The 27,388-nt window shown below is 33.3% G+C and overlaps 1 protein-coding gene across 1 annotated transcript; it reads right to left on the bottom strand.

Moving 5' to 3' along the window:
- Window positions 1–796: 796 nt before the first annotated feature.
- Window positions 797–25,474, bottom strand: LOC129872150 (probable LRR receptor-like serine/threonine-protein kinase At1g53430). The gene is made up of 28 exons (XM_055947028.1): window positions 25,309–25,474; window positions 25,000–25,129; window positions 24,425–24,496; window positions 20,426–20,497; window positions 20,201–20,266; window positions 19,399–19,470; window positions 19,099–19,164; window positions 18,949–19,020; window positions 18,760–18,831; window positions 18,591–18,662; window positions 11,707–11,778; window positions 11,530–11,601; window positions 11,379–11,450; window positions 11,192–11,260; window positions 11,020–11,091; window positions 10,195–10,260; window positions 8,912–8,992; window positions 8,375–8,428; window positions 8,249–8,278; window positions 8,123–8,169; window positions 4,048–4,421; window positions 3,049–3,235; window positions 2,828–2,971; window positions 2,591–2,712; window positions 2,078–2,288; window positions 1,764–2,001; window positions 1,499–1,649; window positions 797–1,375 (listed from the first exon to the last, which is right to left on the bottom strand). Exons 1-28 carry the CDS (start codon window positions 25,454–25,456, stop codon window positions 1,028–1,030), a joined length of 3,252 nt encoding a protein of 1,083 aa, XP_055803003.1. The 5' UTR covers window positions 25,457–25,474; the 3' UTR covers window positions 797–1,027.
- Between the last annotated feature and the right edge of the window lie 1,914 nt (window positions 25,475–27,388).

Here is a 27,388-nt window from a genome sequence, read left to right as displayed (position 1 = left end):
AATAAAAAAACATATTTTAAAAAATAGATTTAAAAAAATAAATTTTAAAAACAGATTTAAAATCTTTTTATTTTAAAATCTGTTTTTTAATCTTTTTTAAAAAAAATCTGTTTTTTATCTTTTTTATTTTAAAATCTGTTTTTTTTATCTTTTTTTTAAAAAAATCTGTTTTTTTTTTTATCTTTTTTTTAAAAAAATCTGTTTTTTAAAATTAACATATTTTAAAAAATAGATTTAAAAAAATAAATTTTAAAAATAGATTTAAAAACAAATAAAAAATAGATTTAAAAATAAATAAAAAAACATATTTAAAAGGGAAAATAAGTTGGTCACTGAGAGGCTGACACGTGGCACTCTGTTATACTCAGGACATATTTGGCCCAAAGTATAATAATAAGGATATAATTGACCCTAAAGTATAACGAAGGACATGAATAAACTATTTTTCAAAGTTCGGGGGTAATTTTGACCATTTTCCGTTGTATAATTTATGTATTTCTAGAATTCATTTTTGCGAAGTTATCAAACATTCTGCTAAAGAAGGTAAAAGGCTGCCTACCCCTCTTAAAATTCTGTTGGTGGCAGCAAACCTTTTTGTCGTGGATTAGTAATGAACTCACACAATATCAAGAAAGTGTAGCGACCTTTTAAATTTATGAGTTCATCCTCATAAAAAGTAAATGTTAAAGCTAGGGTAAAGCAAGTGTTAGTATGTTACTATATAGTCATTGAGAAAGAGTGAACAATAAGGCTTAAAGGCCCAGTCTAATGTAATCAGGCAATGAATTCAGTGGTGTAGCAGAAATCAATCATGTGGTAAAATCTTGATGAAATTTTTTATGCTGATAATAGTACACAATAACTACAATGAAAATTTATACTGATATGACGGTCCAACAGTTTCCTTATTCAAAACAAGCACACAAAAAAGTAGAAAACTCATGCTGAAGCATCATTGCCTCCTTGATTTTCATTATCTAAGTAAAGTAATCGTTGCGGAGATATTCACAAGTGGCAGATGTTGGATTCAAAAATCATTGGTAATATTATTGCTGTTAGAGAAAGGGGGAGTAGCTTCTGATGGTCCCGCTGTAGAATAGCTTTCAGATTGAGAAGACTGAGAGAGTGCAGCCATGGCCTTAGTCAAGGCAATCTCGTCTGTCGAATGCCGGATTGTTGAAGATGTGGTCTTGATTTTAGTTTTTCCTTCAATAACTTTCACTACCTCAGACATGGTTGGCCTGAGAGTTGGTGATGGATTAGTGCACATCATTGCTAATTCCAGAATGGAAGCTGCTTCTGTCCAAGAAAAATTTGTTCCAAGATTTGGATCAACTAGATCCATCAAATTTCCCTGCTCATGCAACACGTAAGCCTGCAATCAAACCAGAAGACGTCGATCAAATCAGCAGTCATTCAAGTAAAAAGACGATGACAACTGTGTATTAGGCCTGTGCATCAATGAATGAAATTGAGAACTTCTGGTTTGAGGCTTTACCAAATCAAGAAGGTAAACTGTCTGATCACTTGGCCTGTAACTAGCACTGTTCCTTCCACTCACAATTTCAAGTGCAACAACCCCAAAGCTGTAAACATCTGCTTTCGGTGTTAAGTAGCCTCGCATTGCATATTCTGGTGCCATATATCCCCTATAAAAGAACTCTCATATGAGAGAATAAATACACTCATCTGAAAGAAAATATATTTGTGTAGCAAAAGTTTTAAGGTAAAAGGTGAAAGGATTAGCAGGATTATCAAATTACGTTGTTCCAGCAATTCGTGTGATGATATGAGTATGTTCCCCTTCATTAAGCTTCGCGTATCCAAAATCAGTTATTTTTGCATGCAAATCCTTGTCCAGGAGTATGTTTGTGGGCTTAATGTCCCTGTGGATAATCTTCAATTTGGACTCTTCGTGCAAAAAAGTTAATCCTTTGGCTATTCCGAGGATAATTTTGACCCTCGTCGACCAGTTTAGTCTCGATTTAATTTCCTCTGGACCTGCAAATGCAATGTCATTATTTTATTAACTACTTCAGATTTTTTTGTCAAAACATATGAGCCTTGCTGTCATTACCGAATAAAGCATGTTCAAGAGAATTATTTTCCATGTATTCGTAAATGAGTAGGAGCTCGTTGTCTTCTGCACAACATCCCATTAACTTCACAAGATTTGGATGTTGCAGAGCTGAAATCGTGCCAATTTCATTGACAAACTCACGTATTCCTTGCTTTGATTTTCCTGATAGCTGTTTAACTGCAATTGTAGTCCCATCAGGGAGCAGGCCCTGTATTGATGAGAGACAGCCCCCATTATTTAGATTTGGAACGAAAACATGAACAGGATAAGGGGTTCTTCATATGTTAAATGTGTAGCAGTGACAAGTTCAGATATTTATCATAGTTATATTCTCCACAGGGAAACTGCTTTTTTTTTTGATGAACGTAACAGATAAAAGTATATGCAATCACTTCAGGATAAAAAGCACCAAGGGCGTAATTATATGTTTACATAAGCAGCAGCTCAATCCAGGGTCAGGGGAATGATATGATGAATAAACAGAACGCTAAAAATCCAACAAAAACTAACCTTATAAACAGGTCCAAAACCTCCTTCGCCCAATTTGTTCACAGCATTGAAGTTCTGAGTGGCATCTTTTATTTGACGAAAGGTGTAAACTCCTCCCGGGAACAATTCAGTTACTTTTAATTCTTTTAGTATGTGTTAAGCATTTCACAAAAGAAGCAAACAATTTTTTTTAGTGAGTTATACAAATTTATATTGAAATAAAAACCAAACCAAACTCCATATATAATTGCGTCTAACCTTCCTTTGACGATCTTTTCCCACCAAGATAACCCAATTTCCAGAGTAAAAGCAAAAGTAGAGCAAGAAAAAACAGCGATGATACTGCTATCCCAGCCTTAAGCGCAGGAGACAGTTTCTGAGGGGGCTTTGGTAGTTCGGGAACTATGGTCAAAGTATTGTTGTCTTAGAAAGGACACTGAAGAATATGATTGACAATACACCATATTTATAAAACATACCTTTCGTTACAGTAATAGCTGAAATGAGGGGACCATAGTTCTCCGGGTTGGTGACCGAGCCATTACCAGACCAGTACAAGTGAATTTCAAGATGGGAGTTTATAGAAGTAGTATATTCCACAAATTTATCCCCATTTTTATCCGGTTGTTCTGCCTCTATATTGTAGTTCTTCCGTACATTCTTCCCCTGTAATGACAGCTTTTTAAAAAAGAACTACAAAGATGATACCTTTACAATTGTATTTGGTACGACAGAAGTCGTTCTCCATGACAAATATTTTCTGAGAAAAATGATTTTACGGTAATCAGGAGTCAGTTTCTGTTTTGGTTACCAGAAAGTAGAAAACATTTCCCATCAAAATAAGAAATATGACTTCCCTCACTTATGGACGGAAGTCAATTTTCTATACAACCATTAACTTCATAGTACTGGCTCCAATAATTTAGACATCCTAGTTAATCTTTAGTAGTCGAAATTTTCATCAAAAACACGCTCCTATTTGCTATTATTTCTATCAATTTTTGTATAATGTTTTTTTCGAAAAACGTTTTTCACTCACCAATCATGTACCGAAAAACATTGTACAGGAAATTATTTTCGATGGAAAATCGCCACATCATACACTCTTTAAAGATCAATAATAATACTAGCAAATTGGGGAGTGTTAGATGAAATTTTGAGTAAAGAAATTTAATAATAATGTCTCAGTGTTACTTGAAGCAAGTAATATATATGAAGTAAAAATACAGAAAGTTATAAGTATCTTTTATGGAAAATGTACGTTTTCCTTGATAACTAAGCCTTTTTTAGTAACCAGACACCATAAATTTTTCATTTTTGGATATTTAACCACACACCATAAAATGATCTCAAAGGAAAATATTTTTCTAGAAATGACATCCTTGTGGAAAACTTTTTCTAGAAAATGACTTTCTTGTGGAAAACTTTATATAGAAAATGATATATATATATATATATATATATATATATTATCGTACCTGGATGTCAATATCAAAAACTCGTCTAGGTTTGACGGGAAAGACACCGTTTTTACTTAATCTTATCTCAGAAAAAGATAGTTTCACTGTGTAGGTTCCATTGTAGAAACAAAATCCATAGTACTTGAGAGAGATAGGGGCAACACGGGCTGATTCAAGCAGAACTGCTTCACCCATGGAAAGATTACATGTATCCCTGATTATAAATCGTAGTGGTCCCTTATCAGAATTGATAAGACCCATGCTACTATAACCCCAACCTCCTCCTTCATCGTGAAAAAACGTTGATGATCCATTGGGGTTCAGATCAGCAGAGTAATTCTTGTCACCTACAGAAACTGCCTCGCCACCGCAGTTGATAAACAAGTGATCATCTGTGAGAGAGAAAAGTACTGTCATTCCTTTTAATTGAGACAACTTTTGATATAAGATACTTGTGTTTATATATACTAATTTTGCGTTGCACGCATGTCCCATGTTAATTTGTGTCGATTCGTTCAAATAATATACTATACATACTATGAAACATATTCGTGTGATGAATAATATAAAATGTTTGCACATCCTTTTATCTTTTATCTATTTATATACTACTAAATAAATATTTGGGCTTCCATTTTAGTGGAGCTCTAAACTGAATATCTATTTTCTGGTATTAGTGCTTCCATCTTGTGGTCAGGTCCTTTTCCGATTCCCGCACATAGCGGGAGTTTTAGTGCACCGCGCTGCCCTTTTAATAATGAGGAACTATATATTATAACTAAAGAAATTGTCGAAGAAAAATATGCTAGTGAATGGAAGTTGCAACCCCATCAAAGCAATATCTGGAAGAGTCCTATCATTCCTTGAATATCAAACATTATAAATTATAAATCTATCAACAAATTTGTGGTTAAGATAGATCAATTAAAAAAGGAACATACCTGATAATTTTGAGCTTTCTCCTAATGTTTCTTACAATGGTGAAGTCTTATTGCATTTCCATTTATAAGTTCTTTATTTAAGTTAATAAATAGGAAAATTCAACAACTTTTAATAACTGAAGAAAACCAAAAGAGAACTTATTGATTCTAAATAAATTACTTCATACATATTAAGTAACTCTTTTTTAATACAAACACAAAATTTGAGAGAAAACTTTTAAATTTTATCGAACTCATAAGCTGTATATGGGCTCCACCCCTGATTATCACATACGAATATCAAAGGCAACATTTACAACAACTAATTAGAAAGAAGATGTTCTCCATTCAAGTAAAATTCAAGCAAATCACTTAATTCCATTATTTCAAAAAGTTAAAGAGACAAAAAAAATTCATGATTTAAAGTAATTTAAAACAAATCACATAAACCCAACATATTTCAAAGTGAACAATATAAAAGACAATAAACCTTATATGCACTAATCAATGGTCTCTTTTTGTCTTTATTTATCCCTTTTCACCTAAACTTGAAGCACTTGTTTGAACCATGCATAAGTTACTATATTTATAGTAGTAAACAATGTCTTTTTGTATGTATTTGATAATTATCATATGAATTTGGTTAATGCTAATTAATAAAATATTGAATGCAGCTTTTTAAATTCTTCTCCTTTTAGTGTACTGATAATTGAAAGTTATAGGAATTAAAAGATGTAATTGAAGCTGGATAAACCTCACATAAATATGGAGGCATACGTTTATCATGATAAATTATGGGTAAAGGTTTTAAAATAAATTAGCTACATTGAAATGACAATAATTCCAGTAGATCAATACACCCTTACATATTTTCTTAATAACTATTATTTAGAATATTATCTTTTCCTATTCCAACTATATCATTGATTTGGTCCTCTAAGTTTTTACTCTTACAAGAGTAACATTTATGATATATTCTTTACTCATAATATTATTATGATAATTGATAACTGAAAAGGGCCTAAAATACTCCTAAATTATGTGAATTGGTACAAAAATATTTTTTTATCGGGCCTAAAATGCCCCCTACGTCAACCTTTGGGATCATTTTTATCCTTATCTCTAGCAGTCAAAATATAAAAAACGGAAAAGGGCCAAAAATATCCCTGAACTATAGGAAAAAGTTTTAAAATACCCTTCATCCACTAATAATACCCTTCTATTCATCTTTTAATGTAAAAATACATTTTCATTCACCTCTTTGGCTCACTATAACCCTTGAAACTAATAACCCTCTCTTTATTTTTTATTTTTTAAAAATATTTATAATGTGTCGTTTTCTTATTGGATGAAATAAAAATTCCACCTCTACTAAAAAAAATTATAATTTATCTAAGCCAAAAAAAATATACCTCTTCAAGACCCCTTTTTTTTTTTAAATCTAATATTTTTTGTTGCCGTAGCTTTTTCTTCTTTTTTTTATTAAAAGTTTGTTTTGTGATTATATAGAAGGATATTGTTTTGACTTGGATAAATTATGGGGAAAAATATAAAAAATAACTTTTTTATTTGCTGTAGTTTTTTTCTTTTAATTTAGTTTTTTATGATCATCAACCATGTATATTGTTTTGGTTTGGAAAAATTATGAGAAAAAAAATTAAAAAATTTTAAAAAATCTTTTAGTTATACGTATTATTACAAGGTAGTTTTACAATAACTATCTAAAAACTATCTTGCAAAAACTAAAAAAAAAATTATTTATTTTTAACAATCTTGTAATAACTAATTTAGTTTAAAATAATTTTTAACTAGCTTGTAATAACTAGAAAATAATTTAGTTATACGTATAACTAAAAATTTTAGTTATTTTATTTATACGTATTGTAAAAAAATTATCATTATTAAACAGAAAAGTAAAATCAAGCCAAGAACGAAATAATCTCTTTTTTCTGATTAATCTGATAAAAATATTCTAGTCTTGTTTATCAATGTAGCTTCTTAAAAAAAATTGGAAGGAGGGGGTATGTTGAAGAGGTATATTGTTTTTGCTTAGATAAATTTTTTTTTTTTAGTGGAGGTGGAATTTTATTTCATCCAATAAGAAAATGACTCATTATAACTATTTTTAAAAAATATAAAATAAAGAGAAGGTTGTTAGTTTCAAGGGTTATAGAGAGCCATAAAAGTGAATGAAAATGTATTTTTAGATTAAAAGACGAATAGAAGGGTATTTTTAGACCGAAAGGTGGATGAAGGGTACTTTTAAACCTTTTCCTATAGTTTAGGGGTATTTTTGGCCTTTTTCCATTTTTAATATTTTGATGTTAGAGATAAGGGTGAAAATGACCCCAAAGGTTGACGTCAGAGGCATTTTAGGCCCGATAGGTAGACGAAGGATATTTTTGTACCAATTCACATAGTTAAAGGATATTTTAAGCCTTTTTTCGATTAGATAATTAACTGGTCACTTCGTAACTTATAGATGAATATGGTCACTTTATGACTCTTTAGCTTGGAATTAAGTTAGGAGGTGAAAAGGTTGTGAAAACATTTTGATTAATTAATATTTAATTTATTAGATTTTTATAACATTTTGAATTAGAATAGGGGTATTAAGTTAGGAGGTGAAGAGGCTGTGAAAACATTTTGATTAATTAATATTTAATTTATTAAATATTTCATAACATTTTGAATTAGAATAGGGGTAAAATGGTATTTTAATTTTTAACTTTGTGACTTCCCATTTTTAGTATTAGTATTAATATATATATATATATATGATATTTCCCAATTTGAATAGTATGTGTCTGTAAGACTTTATCTAGCTAATTATGTTCTTGCACTTTGGCAATATTGAACCATTTATTTTGTGTTACCCTATCTCTTTCATTTTATATGGTATTATTATTTTTTGGGAATCAAAGAGAGACATGTAGTACTTTTTAAATAGTTCTCATTTATTTTTAAAACTATATGTTTAAATTCACACAAAAAATTAAAGTGATTTGACCCAAATTCCCCACATAAAATGAGAAGGAGAGAGCAATTTAGACTTATGGGTAACAAAAACTAGAAAAAAAAAGTAGAGTAACAAAGAATATAATAAGCAGATGCCGAGAAAACATTATGAATACTACAGTTTGGTAAAATAAAACTACTATTTAATGACTTACATTTTCTAAAGTTGCAATAACTGTCGCATTTATTTTCTGTGCCCGGCCTACATAAACATACGATCAGAATGCAACACTAGTTTCTAGGAAGAAAAGATACAAACAAGAAATGAATTTAGCACTCACAAATTACTTGAGCAGCCCGGAAAAGTGTTCCTGAATGGAAAGGCCATATAATATTTACTATCTCGTATGGCTAAAGAAAGATACTCTTTAACATCTAAAGTAGAGAAGAAGTGTAGTGAATTTTACACGTCCTGATCATGAGATAAAGAGGTATTTGTTAACAAGTTTTCAGAAACATCCCTGCAAAACAATTTATGGCAAAAATAAGCTTTCTCTTTCCTGTGTTGCTTCAAAGATAAATGACAAAGATCACAAGCAATATGTAGCGGTGGACGGAATTATATCTACCATATTTGACTTCGACTACAAATTGAGACAATTGTGAGTAAAAAGTGTTAAAGAAACATGTGTATGGGTTAGGTTATTCTCTTAGCTAGGGTTCACTTACTTGGTCATATAGGTAATGATAATCTTAGCATAAAATACAAAGTTGGTCAATGGCTGCATAAAATATTTTTGTTTGACCCCAAATGGGTGAAACATTCTGAATTACTAATGTAGTGTTTGATTGGCATGTTAAATTTCACACCGATATAATTTATGAGGAAATCTATATATTAGGTTTATGATATTGAAGAAAGTTTCAAAAGCATTTTTGCTTCATTTGTTGACATTCAAAATTGGCATGGCACCAATACACTCTTTATGAATGTTTCCACTTACACGTATCTACGTGGCTTTGCGTTCTTCCTCTTCGTTAGCCATTCTGGCAACGATCCATTAAGCTTGTTCCCCCTGAGGAATCTGCAGTAATGTTGACAATGTCAAAAGGGATAAAACTAGAAAAATCAGTTATCCCACCCACCTGCTAGGCCAAGCTTCGAATATTGGGAAAATGGAAAAAATAAGCCAGTAATAACAACATAAAACAATGGAGGAAAACATGATTTACGCAGTTGGATCAGTTAGACCAACGTCCACCCACGAGTGGAGTGAAGTAAATTCAATGTATCAAGTGATGTACAATAGATAGTACAAAGTTATGGTGAATACTCTAATTACCTGTTCTGCATATGTTACATAATACAACACCCCAACAGATACTGCATAAAAGCAGAATAAAAACTCTCCCAATGTTCTTCTAACGGTCTAAGCGTGTTCTAATGCACCTCCTTCATGGCTCATATCACTCAGCCCAAGGACCCCCTGACGGAGAATCGACAGCTGGTAGAGCATATCAACAAAGGTTCTTACTCCACAGATCTCACTGGAAACCCTAGCTCAAGCAATCTCATTGTAGGGAAACTGATATGGTAGCTTCAAAAGCAAACGCTGATGGGAAGCAAGACACTACTCAGGAGGAAACAGCAACGAAGGAAACGCGCAACAAGTGGAGCATGAGGCTGGGTATTCACAAGAACAGATAACCACTGTTCCACAATAAAAAGAAAAGGCTCAACTACAAGGACAGTAAAAGGAAAATACTACGGCTTCAATGCAAGTTAATTTCTCATATGGTCACTCAACTATCAATTTTTATCTCAGAAAGTCACTCAACTAATGGTAATTATCTCAGAAAGTCATTCAACATTGTTCTGTAACAAAAAATTCACTCAATTATTGTCATTTCACCTACAAAGTCACTCAACTATTGTCATTTCACCTACAAAGTCACTCAACCAATTCAGACGATATTTCCAGTGGATATTGATGACATGGATCACCGTTTGTTGCATTGTCATGTATCATCACATTTGTGGTCAGAGATTCTGAGGTGGTTTGGTCTAATGTGGACTATAAATGTTGAGGACGGTAAAGGAGGCCTTATTCAATTGGGCCTTTAGAAGAAGAATGACAAGTCACAGAATTTATTATTGAACAGAAGAGAGAGACAACTTTCTATGTGCATCATATATACTTATATAGTAAGTAACATCATATATAGTAAGTAAATCACATACACGCTCGGAAATACAACACTCATGCAAATAAGAGAGAGAACGCACATATATATTAAAGATGTGCTAATGGATTTTGGCAGTCCTCCAGATAATTCGTTGAAGCTCAAGTCCCTATATCAGAGAAAAGAGAAAGATGTAATTATACAATCATGTCTTTATCTATAAGCTACATTAAAAAATGTACATTTCCATGTGTCTGGTCTAAAGAAAAATGCTTTCCTCAAGAAAGTGTTTTTCAGTGTTTTGTTATCTTGACATCTGAAAAAATAACTTTTCCAAGGAAATGTTTTTTATGACTGCTATTCAACAAGTATTGGGGGGATTTCATATTCCATATTACTCAAACAATATGTGGTAGCTACACGATAAGAGCATTCTAGCTAAGGCTGATAAAATTTAACAAAACCGTAGCCTATAAATGTACCTGTATACAATATCCAACTAGATACAATATTCTGTATCAATGACCAAAACAGGGTAAATTACTTTCATTGCTTATATTAGTATTCTTTTCATTTGTTTCAATTCACTCTTCTCTGTTGTTCATTATATGTCATGTCCTATACATTATATATTTAGCATATCCTCTGTAGAAAATGTTTCCAACAACTTATAGTGTATTTATCAATATCCAAATGTTTTTTTACGCCTTATAAGGTATATATATATATTTGCTCTAACAAATTGAGATGGATATAAAAGGGTAAAAGAGTGTGGACTAAAATAAGGTAGTTTTTCACTAAATGATCAAGATGCAACTTCTACATTAACAACATAATATGGTTGCCACACAGAAAAGGAGAAACACCAAGAGCAAAGATAAGGAGAAATGAAATTGCTAAGAAGAAAATTGACAGAATATCATCTTACAGATTCTGTAAATATTGATGCTCCCAGATATATCCTGGAATGGGACCACGAAGTGAACATTTCCTCAATGTCCTAGAATCAACATCATGAGTAGTAGATTTGCATGTCAGTATCACATGATATTGATAAACACTTTTTTAGTTCAGAAGGAGTCAAAGGATGTTAGGCTTACAATTCTCGCAACAAAGTCATACGCGATAGATCGGGAAAATCATATGCTCTTCTTACATTGCTGAATTTTCTAGGCATATATAAGATTATATAGTTGGAGAAATTATCAGCGAAGAATTTCAAAATGCTATAATATTTTCATATACTAGCTACTACAAATAAATTCATCTTCACAACAAAAATCTTACAGGGAACCGAGATTTTCCAATGATGAGATTTCCTTTGGCCAGGGGCCTTCAAAATTATTTCCTAACAGATCCCTACGAAGAAAAGAAGTTAAATTGATAACTAAATTACACTATCCTTATTATAATATTGCTTTCACATAATAGGGCTTACAATGTTTTGAGACTTTTCCAATTGGCTATTAATGTTGGAATTTTCCCAGATAAGCTATTCCCTTGAGCACGACTACAAAATAAAATAAGAATAAAAAACATAAAGAGAGGATGGTTGCCATTGACAAGTTGATTAAATGGTGCAATCCAAAGAAAATCAGAGTCAACATGTACTTACAATGTTTCTAAGTTCACCAACTTCACGAAGCTTGGAGGCAATTCACCAACGAAATAATTGGTGCGTAGGTCCCTGAAACCATTTGCTAGCTACTTTGACAATTCGAAGGAAGGATATACAATATTGCAGTTTTCGTTTCTTTTCTTTTTCCATACAGTTCAGATTTATATATCATTTATTTTCTCCCATATGATATAGTCATGAATGAATGGATCCATGTGCAATTGATAACTCTACAATTCCCATGAATAAGGGATTAAGAATCTCAACCTTGTCTGTTGAAGTGTGTGAGCATCTCATTTAAAAGCTTAAGTTGTTAGAGAGAGTACACCTTTATTATTTAATTGTATTCTCAACATTGTCATTAGGGACAACCATTAGGGATAAATCGTTTACACTTATGAGAAAAAGAGACCTAAACAAACATCAACTTTATCTGAAAAGCTAGCCAAACCATAGTATCTAAATATGTCCTGCAGATGTATGTCTAGGTTGATTTAGGTTGAAGAATCACACAAAAAAAAGTGAAAAAAGAACAATCTCATGTTTTGCATCTATAATGAGAATTACTATTGGTAGTTGTTGGTGTCTAATATTGCATTTCAATATGCACAATTCTGTGTGTGGCTATGCTAGAAAACAAGGTTTGACTGTAGCACTTCATGTTGGGACCGCGCATACCGCCACCCAAACTCCACATTAGTATGATATTGTCCGCTTAGGGCCAAGCCCTCACGGATTTATTTTTGGGCACTTCCCAAAAGGCCTCATACTGATGAAGTTGGGTGAGCACTTATATATTGGTAGACTTCTTCTTTTCCATCCGATGTGGGATGGATTTGTTACCCAACACTTCATCTATTAAATCTAGTTAAAGAGAGCATATGAGTGCATATACAGCTAGACATTACAGCTGGCAGTAGTTAGTTAGTTTGTTATAGCTAACTCGACTCACACACAACTCACATTGTTTAGATTGAGTTTGTTATTAGTGATCAGTTAGAAGCAAGTAGTTAGCTGCAACATTGAAGTGTGTAAATAGCCCTCACTGGTGGCTTCATTCATTAATGAAAACTACTTTTTCTTCTCTAATCAAACTCTCTAGCTCAATGTAATTTAGCTTGTTAATTCAGATTCATGGAATGATTTTAACATGATATCAGAGCATCGATCGAGAGGGATTGATCTGCGAGAAGAAGATAACAATCATGAGGCATTGATCTGCAAGAAGAAGACAGAAAATTGTTGAAGATTGAAGAGAAGAATTTCTCAAACCAGCATCAATGGCAGTAGGCGAAGTAAATGAAGTAACAGCACTAGATCACAATCATCCACTCTATCTCCAAACATCAGATACACCTGGAGTTGTTCTCATCCTAATCAAATTGACAGGACCAGAAAATTATGCCCTATGGAGTCGCTCCATGAAACTGGCTTTAAGTGGAAAAAGAAAAGCTTGGATTCATTACTGGATCATGTACAAAGGCAAATTACAAAGGAGCATTAGAAGAACAATGGGAAAAATGCAATGCAATAGTGTTGTCTTGGATTGCAAGCATTGTCACCAGTGAATTGTTGCCAGGAATAATGTTTCAAATGCAATGTATGCTTCAATGCAAAGAAAGTCTGGGCAGATTTTGAAGAGAGGTTTGACAGATCAGATCTAACAAGAACTTACCATCTGTAGTGAGAGATTGCTACTTTGAAACAAGGTACTGACTATGTTACTTCATATTACTCAAAGTTGAAGGATCCGTGGTCTGAGTTCGATGTGATGATTCCATTACTTAGATGCAATTGTGAAAGTTCAGCTCCATATATGGAGCATTTGAAGTCACAAAGGTTGCTTCAATTTATGATGGGATTGAATGAGATTTTTGAGAATATTAGAAGTAGTATCTTAGCTAGAAAATCTGTAGTAATTGTGAATGAAGCATATGCTGTAGCAGCTTAAGAAGAAAGCCAAAAAGCACTGAGAGTTATAGACAAAACAAGAGATACATTAACACTACCAGCAGGAAGATCTCAGGAATACAAGTCTCAGAAATACAAATCCAAACCAAAGAAGTTTGTACCACCTGGTACAATTTGTGACCACTGTAGGTTCAAAGGTCATTTTAAGGGTGATTGCTATAGAATTGTTGGTTATCCACCAGATTTCAAGAGTAAGAGGAAAGGAGCTGATGATTTTAAGCACAATTTCAAGTTTGCAAATGCACACCTCACAAAGAATGTTGATAACTTTGGCAATAGTGGAAGATACATGGAGAATTGTGCATCATCCTCACACATGTCTCCAACTCAGTATCAGGATTTAGTTGACAAAATGGATAGAACAGGAACTTCTGAGTGTGCTGCTAACATATCAGGTATCACCTCTTTGCTATCCAAAGCTAGTAAGGTTTATGAATAGATAGTTGATAGTGGAGACACACATCATATAACACCTAATAAAGATTTGCTAACTACTATTAGAAGAACAAAAGATAGTGATACTAGTGGTGTACAAGTTCCAACAAGTAATAGATATGATATGAAGGGTACAGGAACCACAAGCATCTTAGAAGGCCATGAACTTAAGAATGTACTGTATTACCAGACTTCAAGTTCAATTTGTTGTCAGTCTCTAAACTAACCAAGGAACTATCTTGTTCAATTTACTTTTTCCCTGATTTCTGTGTATTTTGGGGACTTTTCAATGGCAGGGTATTGGGGATTGATAGGGAGAAGGAAGGTTTGTATATACTTAAGGAAGCAATCAAGTCTACAATAAATATAGTGATAGCTAAAAATGAAAATGCAGATGCAAAGCTATGGCACTTGAGGCTAGGACATGCATCAACTGGAGTAATACAACATATTCAATCACTCAAACACCTGTCAAACAAGAGTGTTCATCATAACTGTGAGATATGTCTTTTTGGCAAAGCAATGTAGACTGAAATTTCCTATTAGTAGCAGTAAAGCATCTCAACTTTTTGAACTGATTTGTGTTGATGTATGGAGTCCATATAGCAAGCCTACTCATGATCTAAGTTGCGCAGACTCTTTATTTTTGTTGCCACACCTGTGTCGACAGAAGATGTGTGTGGGATACGTGTGGAATTCGGTCAACCCACATCGGATCCTTTGACCAAGAGTCCATGGACAACCCACATCTGACACATCAGACGGGTGTGGGTGCAGGATACTTATGGGATTCAGTCAACCTACATCAGATATTTTGACCAAGATACTTTTCCTCTTAGTCAATATTTGTTATTTCATGTTTCAAGCCAAAGCTTCATGTTTCAAGTCAAACAGAGAGATATTAAATATTTAAGCAGTTGTAATCCGACTTATAGTAGACAGTTGCAATGATCTATAAGGAGAGTTGGTGAAAGGTCTTAAATGACTTTCTTTTTTCTTTTCTGAGGAGAAGAATATCTTTATTTTTATCAATATATTTTTATAATATTGAATATTTCTAGACGAATTCCCGCACCCGTATACGTACTAGGATTCGTGTCCCCAAATCTTAAAATTTAAATTTTGCCGAATCAGACTCTCGGATTCGCATCCGTCTTGGACACCCGCATCCGAGTCCGAGCAACTTAGCTCATGATAGAAAAAACTACTTTGTGACTATAGTAGATGATCATAGCAGGTACACATGAATATGTTTGATCAGTTCTAAGAGTGAAGTCATTGTAGTGCTGAAAGACTTCATTGTTTTAATAAAAACTCAATTTGCCTTATCTGTGAAAACACTAAGATCTGATAATGGCTCAGAATTTTTCAATTATTCAGTCACTGATTTACTTGCATCTCATGGGATTGTGCATCAAAGTAGTTGGGTTTATATTCCTCAACAGAATGGGACAGTAGAGAGAAAACATAGACACGTTCTTGGAGTAGCTAGAGCACTGAGGTTTCAGAGTTTATTACTTAATCATTTCTGTGGAGAATGTGTTAGAACAGCAGTTTATCTGATCAATAAATTACCTACTGATGTGATTGGAGGAAAGACACCTTATGAGTTATTACACAAGAAATCACCTAGTCTTCATCATTTGAGAGTGTTTGGTTGTCTGTGCTATGCCACTAGACTTCTAAAAGGGGATAAGTTTGCACCTAGAGCTACAAAGGCAGTATTTTTAGGATATTCAGAAACTCAAAAGGGGTACAAAATATATGGTCTAATTGATAAAGTTTTCTTTGTAAGCAAAGATGTTTCATTCAGAGAACATATATTTCCTTATCATGAAGGGAGTTCATCAGTTGATCTTGATATGTTTTAATTAACTCCTTCAGTAGATTCAGATTCTACATCTAGGTGTGGCCAGCCTATTATGTTAGATTTGCTAGATGCTCCTGTCCAATCCACTAAGTGTCATATTAAAAGTGGTGCAGCACCAGAACCAGCAGATAATACTGTTGTAAAACAAGATACCGAAGATGCTTCAAATGAAATGAGTCTAGCAGAGCCATCACCAGAAGTTGAGGAATTTATACCATTGGAGGTTCAGGCAGAAGTTCCTACCAAAATCAGGCCTACCATGAATACTAAATAGCCTACTTTGCTTAATGATTATGTTACTACTTCACAATCTTTTAAACCATCTACTAGTTGTTTATATCCTATCTCAGATTACATAGACTATTCTCACTTGTCATCTCCTTACCAATCTTACTTGAGTACCTTCTTCTCCACCACTGAACCTAATTCTTTTAAAGAGGCCTCTCAGGATGACAGATAGATTAAAGCAATGACTGATGAGATTAATGCTCTAGAAAGTAATCACACATGTGAGGAAGTTGATTTGCCTCCTGGTAACCAGGCTATTGATTCAAAATTGGTTTTTAAGATGAAATACAAGGCAGATAGAACTGTAGATAAATACAAAGCAAGATTGATAGTTAAGGGCTATAATTAGAGAGAAGGATTGGATTATCATGAGACATTCTCACCTGTTGCCAAGATGGTAACAGTGAGAACAATTATCAGCATTTTTGCCTTAAATGACTGGCCTTTAAGGCAAATGGATGTCAATAATGCCTTCTTACAAGGTGATCTCTATGAAGATGCCTATATGTCTTTGCCTCAGGGATTTCACAAGCAGGGGGAGACAAGGGTGTGTAAGCTTATGAAATCTCTGTATGGTCTGCAACAATCCTCTAGACAATGGAATATAAAGTTGTCTACAACCTTGATAGAAGTAGGGTACACTCAAAGCTCACATGATCACTCATTGTTCACCAAATATGCAAATAATGATATTGTAATAGTCTTGGTCTATGTTTATAACCTATTGATTACAGGAAGAAGTCAACAGATGATAGATGAAGCTCAAAAGACTTTACATGGCAAGTTCAAGGTGAAAGATTTAGGACAACTTAGATATTTCCTAAGGATTGAAGTATTGAGGTCAGAAAAAGGAATCTTATTTAACCAAAGGAAGTCTACATTGGAATTACTCTCCACAGTGGGAATGAGTGGTGCTAGACCAGCTTCTACTCCCATGGAGATAAACATGAAGCTTACTACAATGGAATATGATTCAGCATTGGGTAAAAGTGATGATCCTATTCTAGATGATATTCACTGCTATCAGCAGCTGATTGGGAAGTTGATATATTTGACAATCATTAGACCTGATATATGCTTTGCAGTTCAGGTTCTTAGTCGAAGGGGAACCTTGGAGTAACTGGTAAAGTTGCTGCCATGTGACCAGTAGGTCAGGGGTTCAAGCCTTGGAAACGGCCTCTGACAGAAATGCAAGGTAAGGCTGCGCATAATAGACCCTTGTGGTCGGGCCCTTCCCCGGACCCTGCGCATAGCGGGAGCTTAAGTGCACCGGGCTGCCTTTTAGTTTAGGTTCTTAGCCAATTCATGCAAAGGCCAAAAAGATCACATTGGGATGCAGCTTTGAGAGTACTAAGGTACTTGAAGAAATCACCAGGGCACAGAGTACTACTGAAGAAAGGTTCAATCAATACTTTGACAACATTTTGTGACTCAAATTGGGCAGCTTATCCTAACACCAGAAGATCACTAACAGGGTATGTGATACAGCTTGGTGAATCACTGATCTCATGGAAATCTAAGAAGAAACACACAGTAAGTAGGAGTTCAACAGAGGTTGAATACAGAAGCATGACAGAAGCAGTAGCAGAGATTATTTGGTTGGTAGGACTACTCAAAGAACTCAGGTTGAAAGTCACTACACCAGTTAGGTTGTGTTGTGATAGCAAGTCAGCCATATAGATTGCCTCCCATCTAATTTTTCTCGAGAGAACCAAGCATATAGAAATTGACTGTCATTTTGTAAGGGAAAAACTCAAGGATGGCCTGATCAAGACAGAACTTGTTGGGACTAAATCTCAGTTGGCAGATTTGCTTACAAAAGGATTGGGGCTAGCACAACATCAGTTCTTACTTTCCAAGCTAGGAGTTCTTGACATTTTTCATCCTAGCTTGAGGGGGAGTATTAAATCTAGTTAAAGAGAGCATATGAGTGCATATATAGCTGGTAGTAGTTAGTTAGTTTGTTATAACTAATTCGACTCACACAAAACTCACATTGTTTAGATTGAGTTTGTTATTAGTGATCAGTTAAAAGCAAGTAGTTAGCTGCAACATTGAAGTGTATAAATAGCCCTCACTGGTGGCTTCATTCATTAATGAAAACTTCTTCTTTTTCTTCCTCTAATCAAACTCTCCAGCTCAATGTAGTTTAGTTTGTTAATTCAGATTCATGGAGTGATTTTAACATCATCCCTTATGTATCAGAGATTGATGCCGAGTTGAAAAACCAAAAAAATAAATATTGTATTATCAATATAGTGAACCAACGTGAAAATAATCGAATAGATTATTGAAATTATCAAGCTGTTGTACTTACAGATTCTGCAGCTGTATAAGATTCCCAAGCTGATGTGGGATGTGACCTGAAAGTTGATTATTATCCACCTCACTACATTAAATTTTCAAACCAGAACAAATCAAAATGAGAATAGATAGAAGAGCAGAGATTTCAAGGATGTGTAGTATTTTTCTACTCATAGTCATACAAATTCTCAAGATTGGAGATGTTCCCTAGTTCTTCTGGAATGCTTCCATTTAGTAAGTTGTTGTATATGTATCTAAATAGATGTACCAAAGGAAAAAAAAAAGAGTGAGCCTGACTAACTGAATTATTCTGCAAAAGAAGTGCAAGGTAACAGAAAACAAAAAATGAAAGCATATATCATGATACTCACAATTCCGTTAAGTTTTGGAGAGCACCAAATTCACGAGGGATTTGGCTATTAAAGCAATTATCGCTTAGATCCCTACATGGGCCATATTTAGAGGAAACAATTTCATGATAAAAAAAAAAAATTGTGTTGATCAAGTAGTGATTTACTCACAGACTCTGTAAGTTCTCCATCTGAAATGGCAACAAGTCCCCATTCAAGGAGTTGTCATAAAGCCATCTGTAGAACACTTTATTTGGTAAGAGAAGATAATAGAGACTGCAGACTCCAAGAGGAAGTGTGTTCTATCAAACAAAGAGGTTAAGCTTGCTCAATACAATCGTGATTGATGAATATGATTTGAAAAAGGACAAAGTGCTGCTCCAAAGTCCGAAAGGAGCTTTTCGATATTCCTCCAGTCCAATCAGAAATAAAATAGACAAAAGATAATTACCAACATAGTAAACTACTTACAGGACCTCAAGCGATGTTAGGTTGAGAAATGATTTAGGGACTAATCCATTAAGCTTGTTTTCTCCTAAATCCCTGAAGCATCCATGCCAAGTTAGAGTAGACTTTGAATCGGAGCAATAGAAATGTAAATCATTAATCAACATATCATATAAGACTACATTGCAAGTTTACAAAATCATGTTCCATCACCCATGGCATCTCAAACAAATTAAGGGTCACCCTACCTGAATGATTAGCCAATTTGCAATACAATAGTAGATCAATTAACCCTTCTCCTTATTCTTGCTAAAGTCAGAATTCACCCCTTCCTTAATACCAGCAAATAATCTTTTTAAAAAAAATATCAGCAATTGTCACTATTAAAAACCTCTTCATCTTTTCTATAATCCCAATTAAAACTTATCCAAGAAGAGAATCGTTATTGTCATTGCATCCAAAATTGTTAAAGGTCATTGCATTTATATACAGTGCAAGAGATGAGGATTGCCTAACGCTTATAAAGAGACTACCCATGGCCGATGTGGGACTCTTTACAATTTTGCACTATACAGTGTCTTTGTTGTATCCTAAAGAGATTTGTCCATGATCTCCTAAAGAATATACAGCCAAGATCTCATTGACCTCAAATAAATTAAAAGCCTAGTTTTTCTTTTGCCTCATATCAAAGCCTACTCCCTTGTGATTAAAATTCTATTTTTTCTAACAGAGAAATTAGCAATAGGGTAAAAAAGACAGAATAGAATTAAGGTGCCATAATGATCACAAAATTTTTAAATGAAGTATATAGCAAAACTGAACTCACATGATTCTTAAAGACTTTGTCTGAAAAGGTGGCAATTTCCCACTCAAGGAGTTGTAAGAAAGATCTCTGTATACACACATTACTATTTGGTAAGACAAGATACAGAGCAGACTACTATATATATTATTATTACACTTAGCTAGTAGCTAGAATTAAGATGTTCCATAACCATGTTGAAAAAGGACAAATAAAAAATATATAGCCAAAAGATAATTGTTGACTCACATATAATTAAGCAATTGTAGGTTGATAATTGATATAGGGATTTGTCCATGAAGCTTGTTTCCGTTTAAATCCCTGAAGCAATAGAAATATAAATCATGATTTCATATGCAATTCAGTATACATTTCTCTTGCTTTTCTTACTATAATTTTTGTTCTTGCACACAAATGGGTTATGCTTTCAAACCCAAAAATATACGTTAATTTTTGGTATTAAACTTAACATATTTTGTTTACTTGCACCATTAGGACTAATAAATAATAATTTTTTTCATACATTAAAGACTATTTCGATTACATAATATAAATGAAAGACTAAAATGATCATTTTTTTCATACATGATATATATGAAGGAACTAACATAGAGGCCGTTTGGATGGGCTTAAAAAAGTAACTTTTATGTATGAAGTGTTTCTAGAACTTTGAAGTGCTGAAAGTTATTTTTATAAATAAGCAGTTGAGTATTTGGATAAAAGTGTTTATGATGTGAATTTTAGGGTTAAAAGAATAAAAAGGTAGTTTGAGAATTTAGTTAAAATATAAGGGATATAAAAGTAATTTCCATGGTCAAAGAAAATGACTTTAAGCACTTTGAAAAAAAAAGTTAAGAATTCTAACTTTTCATTTTTGACTGACTTTAAGAACTTTATGGCTTAAAGTCAGCATTAGGCAAACACGTCCAAAAGCTAAAAAGGGGCTTTAAGTTGGTTTTGACCAACTTAAAGCCCATTCAAACGGGCTCATAGTCCAACCCCCATACATATTTTGATCATTTTTCTCGAATATAGTCACACTTTAACTAAAAAATAACGTAAAACATGGAAGAACTTATAGATGGTTGAATTTCATGAATCATAATTCCTTAAATTTGAATTTATAATGATCTGAACAGTGAATCCTTGGTTCTAACACCCAAGCAAACTTTTTAACACCATGAATTATTTTTCTAGTTTTGAACTTATAAGTATTTGGTCGATAATACTCATTTAATAATTAGTGATCCTTTGTATGTACTGTTCTCTCTAATAGCAAAAGCAATACTAGCCCTTTACAATCTAGAGAAATAGCAGAAGAAAAGTATAATTGGGGAGACCTTCTGCTAGCCCAACATCATTAACTAAGATCAGAAGATTCAACTAAAGAAGAGGAAGCTAGAAACGAGAAGAAGATTTTGAAAGGAGAACTTGGCTAAGAAAGAAGACTCTTTGAATTGCTTTGAATTATCTTTGTTTTGGTTTTTTAGTTTATTTTTTGTTTGGTTGAGTACAAATGTATAAGACCATCCTGTATTTATACTTGTCTATGGATAACAAAAAAACAACAACAAACCCAGTATAATCCCACCACGTGGGGTCTGGGGAGGGTAGAGTGTACGCAGACCTAACCCTCACCTTGAAAGGTAGGGCGGCTGTTTCCGAAAGACCCTCGACTCAAGAGAGGAAAATAAGATAAAAGGTCAGATAGGGACAAGCATATCGAAAACAAGATGAAAACAAGGAATAGCAAAAGTGAGAAAGTCATGGTAGAATAGTACGTAACAAAGAGGCATTAACTACTATAAATAAATAAGATAATCAAAGTACAATGGCGTCACACCTATAAACAGCAATACAATGCAGAAATCAAATGACAATAAACAATGAGCAGAACTACAACTACTATGGTGTAAGGATAAGTCACCTAGCCTTTTATCCTAATCTGAGTCCTCCACAAAATAAATTATAGTGCGCTAATGCGCTTACTAATAGGGAAGAATAACGAGACTATGTACTATCCTTATACCCTAATGTGGGTCCTCCACACCCTCCTATTTAAGGTCATGTCCTCGATAAGCTCTAACTGCGTCATGTCCAATCTAATCACCTCTCCCCAATATTTCTTCGGCCTACCCCTACCTTTACTAAAACCATCCATGGACAACCTCTCACACCTCCTCACTGGGGCATCTGTGTCTCTCCTCTTCACATGCCCAAACCATCTCAGTAGCATTTTCCGCATCTTGTCTTCCACCGAGGCCACTCTTACCTTGTCCCGAATAGCCTCATTTCTAATCTTGTCGCTCCTGGTATGCACACACATCCATCTCAACATTCTCATCTTGGCTACTTTCATCTTTTGAACGTGAGAGACCTTAACTGGCCAACACTCCGCTACATATAACATAGCCGGTCTAACCACCACTTTATAGAACTTGCCCTTAAGTTGTGGTGGCACCTTCTTGTCACATAGCACACCGGAAGCGAGCCTCCATTTCATCCACTCTGCCCCAATATGATGTGTGACATCGTCGTCAATCTCTCCGCTGCCTTGCATGATAGACCCAAGGTACTTGAAACTACTTTTCTTTTGGATGGCCTGGTCACTAAGCCTAACTTTTGTGCCAACCTCTTGAGGTGTCTCACTGAACTTGTACTCTAAATACTCTGTCTTAGTCCTACTCAACTTAAACCCTTTAGACTTCAAGGTATATCTCCAATCCTCCAGCTTAGCATTAACTCCGCTACGAGTATCATCGATCAGGACTATGTCGTCAGCAAAAAGCATACACCATGGCACCTCACCTTGAATTTGTCGCATCAATCCATCCATCACCAAGGCAAATAAAAATAGACTAAGGGTTGATCCTTGATGCAACCCCATCACAACTGGGAAATGCTTTAAGTCCCCTCCTATTGTCCTTACCCTGATTTTGGCACCCTCATACATATCCTTGATCACTCTAATGTACGTCACAGGTACACCTTTAGCCTCCAAACATCTCTATAGTATCTCTCGTGGAACTTTATCGTAAGCCTTTTCTAGATCGATGAATACCATATGCAAGTCTCTCTTTCTCTCCCTATACTGCTCCACCAGTCTCCTCATAAGATGGATGGCTTCTGTAGTTGAGCGTCCCGGCATAAATCCGAACTGGTTCTCTGAAATAGACACGCCTCTCCTAACTCTCATCTCCACCACTCTTTTCCACACTTTCATAATATGACTTAGAAGCTTGATACCTCTATAGTTGTTGCAGCTCTGGATATCTAAAAATTCTTCTAGATACATCTACAAGTAAACTTATCTTCTAGCAACTCTCTAGAATATCTAGATCGAAAAAGGGCCTAAAATGCACATGACATCCACCTTTAGATTAAAAATTGACCTTTTCTTTAACAAAAAAGGACATTTTAGGTCCAATAGATGGATGGGGGACATTTTTGTACCATTTTCAATAGTTTGAGGGTATTTTAGTCCCTTTTAACAAAATTTTAATTAAGTAATTTGAATAATTTTTTTAAACATGTCACATCTATTGGTTATAATTTAATTATTTAAAATTAATTATAAATTAAAATTTATTTAACGGAATTTTAATTAAATAATTTTTTTAAACACGTGGTGGTCATCTATTAGTTACAATTTAATTATTTAAAATTAAATATAAATAAAAATTTATTTAAAAGAATTTTAATTAAATAATTTGAATAATATTTTTAAACACGTGTCGGTCATCTATTGGTTACAATTTAATTATTTAAAATTAAGTATAAATCAAAATTTATTTAATAGAATTTTAATTACGGAAAAGGGACTAAAATGTCCTTGAACTATTGAAAATGGTACAAAAATGTCATCATCCTTCTATTAGGCCTAAATGCCCTTTTTCGTTAAAGAAAATGTCATTTTTGGACCTAAATGTGGATGTCAAAGGCATTTTAGGCCCAATAGATGGATGAGGGGCATTTTTATACTATTTTCAATAGTTCGAGAACGTTTTAGGTCCTTTTCCATATCTAGATATATCTTCAAAATAATTATGTATATTTCTACACTAGGACATTCTAGAAAATCTATTTCAAAAAATTAACTTTATCTTTTTTCACATACAATATATCCTAAGTATGAATATGATGTATATCAATTAACCCACTAATTAATTGGCTTGTCAAATCAAACTATAATATAATTAAGATGAAAGCAAGCAGGTTGAAGAGAAATAGATAAACATTAATCCTCACAATTTTGTTAAATGAGAAAGATTTCCGACTTCTGGCGGTATTCTCCCGATTAAGTTGCACGCTGATAAATCTCTGCAAATTTAAATAATGTACTGTTAACAGTTCTATGGACAAGAATGAAATTTATTTATGCAATATATAATCTATCTAAGACAATTCTTTTGACAAATTAAAAAATTTAAATTTACGTTGAAAAAATATTGGGGAAAACATTTACTTTAGAAAAAATACATGTATATTATATTAAAAGCAGGAATCCTTAAACATGAAAATTAAATTACCTAAAGGCCCTTCTAAATTATTATTAATAACGTATATCTATTCAAATAATAAAATGTTTCAAAGGGTTACCGGTTACATATAGCTTTGGAAGTTGTAAAATTTCACTTTTACTTGTTAGGAGCCACAATAGTTGCTACAGGTTTGATACAAGCCAGTATATAGCGTCAAGTTCAAACTCTGTATTTGTATATGCACTTCATTTATTTATTTTTTTAAGAATAGTGCAAAATTTATTGTGAACAAGTAAAAATAGTGAACGGGAGAAATAAATAGTACATAAAAAAAAGACATACAATTTCGTAACATGACAAGATATTATATTACAGCTGCAGATAATAGATCTATTATGGCATTTTGGCCCTGATATATTATTACAGAGCTTGTCGCGCCCCATAAGATTAAGGAAAGCCTGGATTGCACGTTCTGCCAAATAAAAGATAAAAGAAAGTAAGATCTCATTTAATTTGCTCGGGTGCACCCAAATAATATGTATAATGTTTTGTATGTAATTCAAAAACATTAGGTGAAACGAACTTTTGTTCACTAATCACTTAATCAATATGATTGTGCTTCGATTTAGAAAAGCTATATATAAACTTTACCTTCTACTTGTGGAAGGCGTGGTCCATTTGCCAAATTACTCGACGTTTTCACGACACTAATATTGGTTGTCAAAAGAAGCAATAGTACTAAAGCTACTGATTTGTACAACTTAACAATTGAACCCATAGCCATCTCCTCTTTAGGCATGCAACTTCTATATTTTAATACATACATATATATAACTAACCATATAAAAGGAATAAAGTAGAAAAGAAAGCAACTTTGATTTGATTGGCCCCTTAACTAAACACATGTATGTGTATAAATATATACAGTGGCGTAGCTACATTGATCCAAGGGTGGTTACTCGAACACTCTTCGTCGAAAAATTATATTGTGCATATATAAAAAGCAGTATTATATATATAGGTCAAAACAACTTTTTAGATATATACTAAAATTTGGGATATCCTTAACAAATGTCTAGCTTCGCCAGTGTATATAGCGCTTTTACAGCTTTTCGAAATAACTTTTTTCTTTCTTAGCTCAACATGTTGCTTTAATCGACAAGATACAAGATATTTACAAGGAGTATAGTATATATTCGAAGCCATAAAGTATCGGAGCCACCTTGTGGTTAATTAGGGGGTCCTTTGAATCCCTTTCGACAGAAATTTATACTATTTATATATGATTAAAATATTTTTTTATGTATATCTAATAAATATCGAACCCCCTTCGATTATAATTCATGTATCCACTTTTTCAAATTTTAAATACCCAGTCAAAATCCTTCCTCCGCTACGGAAGTCATATAAGTCATTTCCCTTGGCATGACTTTTCTGATGGCCGTGTAAAACGAGTAATTTTCGATGCATCATAATTCATTTAGCATCGACTCTACTACTTTTATTTATTCCACCTTATCTGATAAGACGTGTGGACTCCTCTATCATTGAGTAGTGATGCTCTTTTTTAAAAATAAAAAATAAAAAAATTGACTAGTTTAGACGAAGGAACCAATCAAATAAGCCTAAGTTGGAAATATAAATTTTATGTATCATAAATAACAAATTTTAATCATTAATTTGTTAAAAGAATAACTTTATTTTTTTAAAAAAAACTGTTGCAATATATAATAATGATTTGCCATTGATTTCAAAATCCGTTTGATTTAAACTCACTTTTTAATTATATTTAAAATTTGTTCAAAGCATTATACGCACATTTCAATTGCTATAAATTCAGAGCATGATATTGTACAATAACTAAGAAGAAGCAACAAATAGTTTTATCTGATGTTACCTTAATACTGAATATTAGTTAATTAAATATTTTTTTAAAAGTGAGAATAGGTTAAATAGAGACAGCCAAATAGAATGCCACGTGAAATTTTTACTTGACATTACCATATGCCTTTAAGGATATAATTAGGGGCGTACAAAACTGAATCAAGCCATAAGTAGAGTCAAATTAGAAAAAAAAATCAATTAATGATTTGGTTTGATTTAATTTGGTATTTGAAGAAAAAAATTGATTATATTTGGGTTGGTTTAGTTTAAATTTAAAAAGTCAACCCGAGATCAAACCAATCTGACATTATATATATAATTTTTAAAATTTATTTTATACGTAAAATATTTACTTTGATATAATTTATAAATATTTCTTATACTTTTTCATAGTTTTTATTATTTCAAGTTTGAAACTTAGAATTTTGAATTGTCCAATGAAGGTTATAGACCATAAATATTACGAATTCTAATAAAGCTCAAATCAATATTAATGCGAACAAAAAAAATATTCGAGACTAAGATGCCTAAATACACCTAGAATCGATGAGTTTGATAGACACCATCAAAGATGACAATATGACATCTGGTATAGATTGTGCCAAAGCCATGATATTTCTTCGTCACCATCTAGACAAGGGGTTAAAATTACAGTACCTCACATTAAAAGATCCCCATAAACTGTGAAAGAATCTAAAAGAAAGATATGACCACATGAAGTTGGTCATCCTTCCACAAGCATGTCATAATTGGCTCAATCTGAGATAAATGGATTTTAAAAATATAACTGAATATAATTCTGTCTTGTTTAGAATTATAGCACAGTTAAATTTATGCGGAGAAGAAA

This window comes from Solanum dulcamara, chromosome 11 (genome assembly GCF_947179165.1).
Source record: "Solanum dulcamara chromosome 11, daSolDulc1.2, whole genome shotgun sequence".
Taxonomy (NCBI): Eukaryota; Viridiplantae; Streptophyta; class Magnoliopsida; order Solanales; family Solanaceae; genus Solanum; species Solanum dulcamara.
This window is presented reverse-complemented; position numbering and strand designations above follow the sequence as displayed.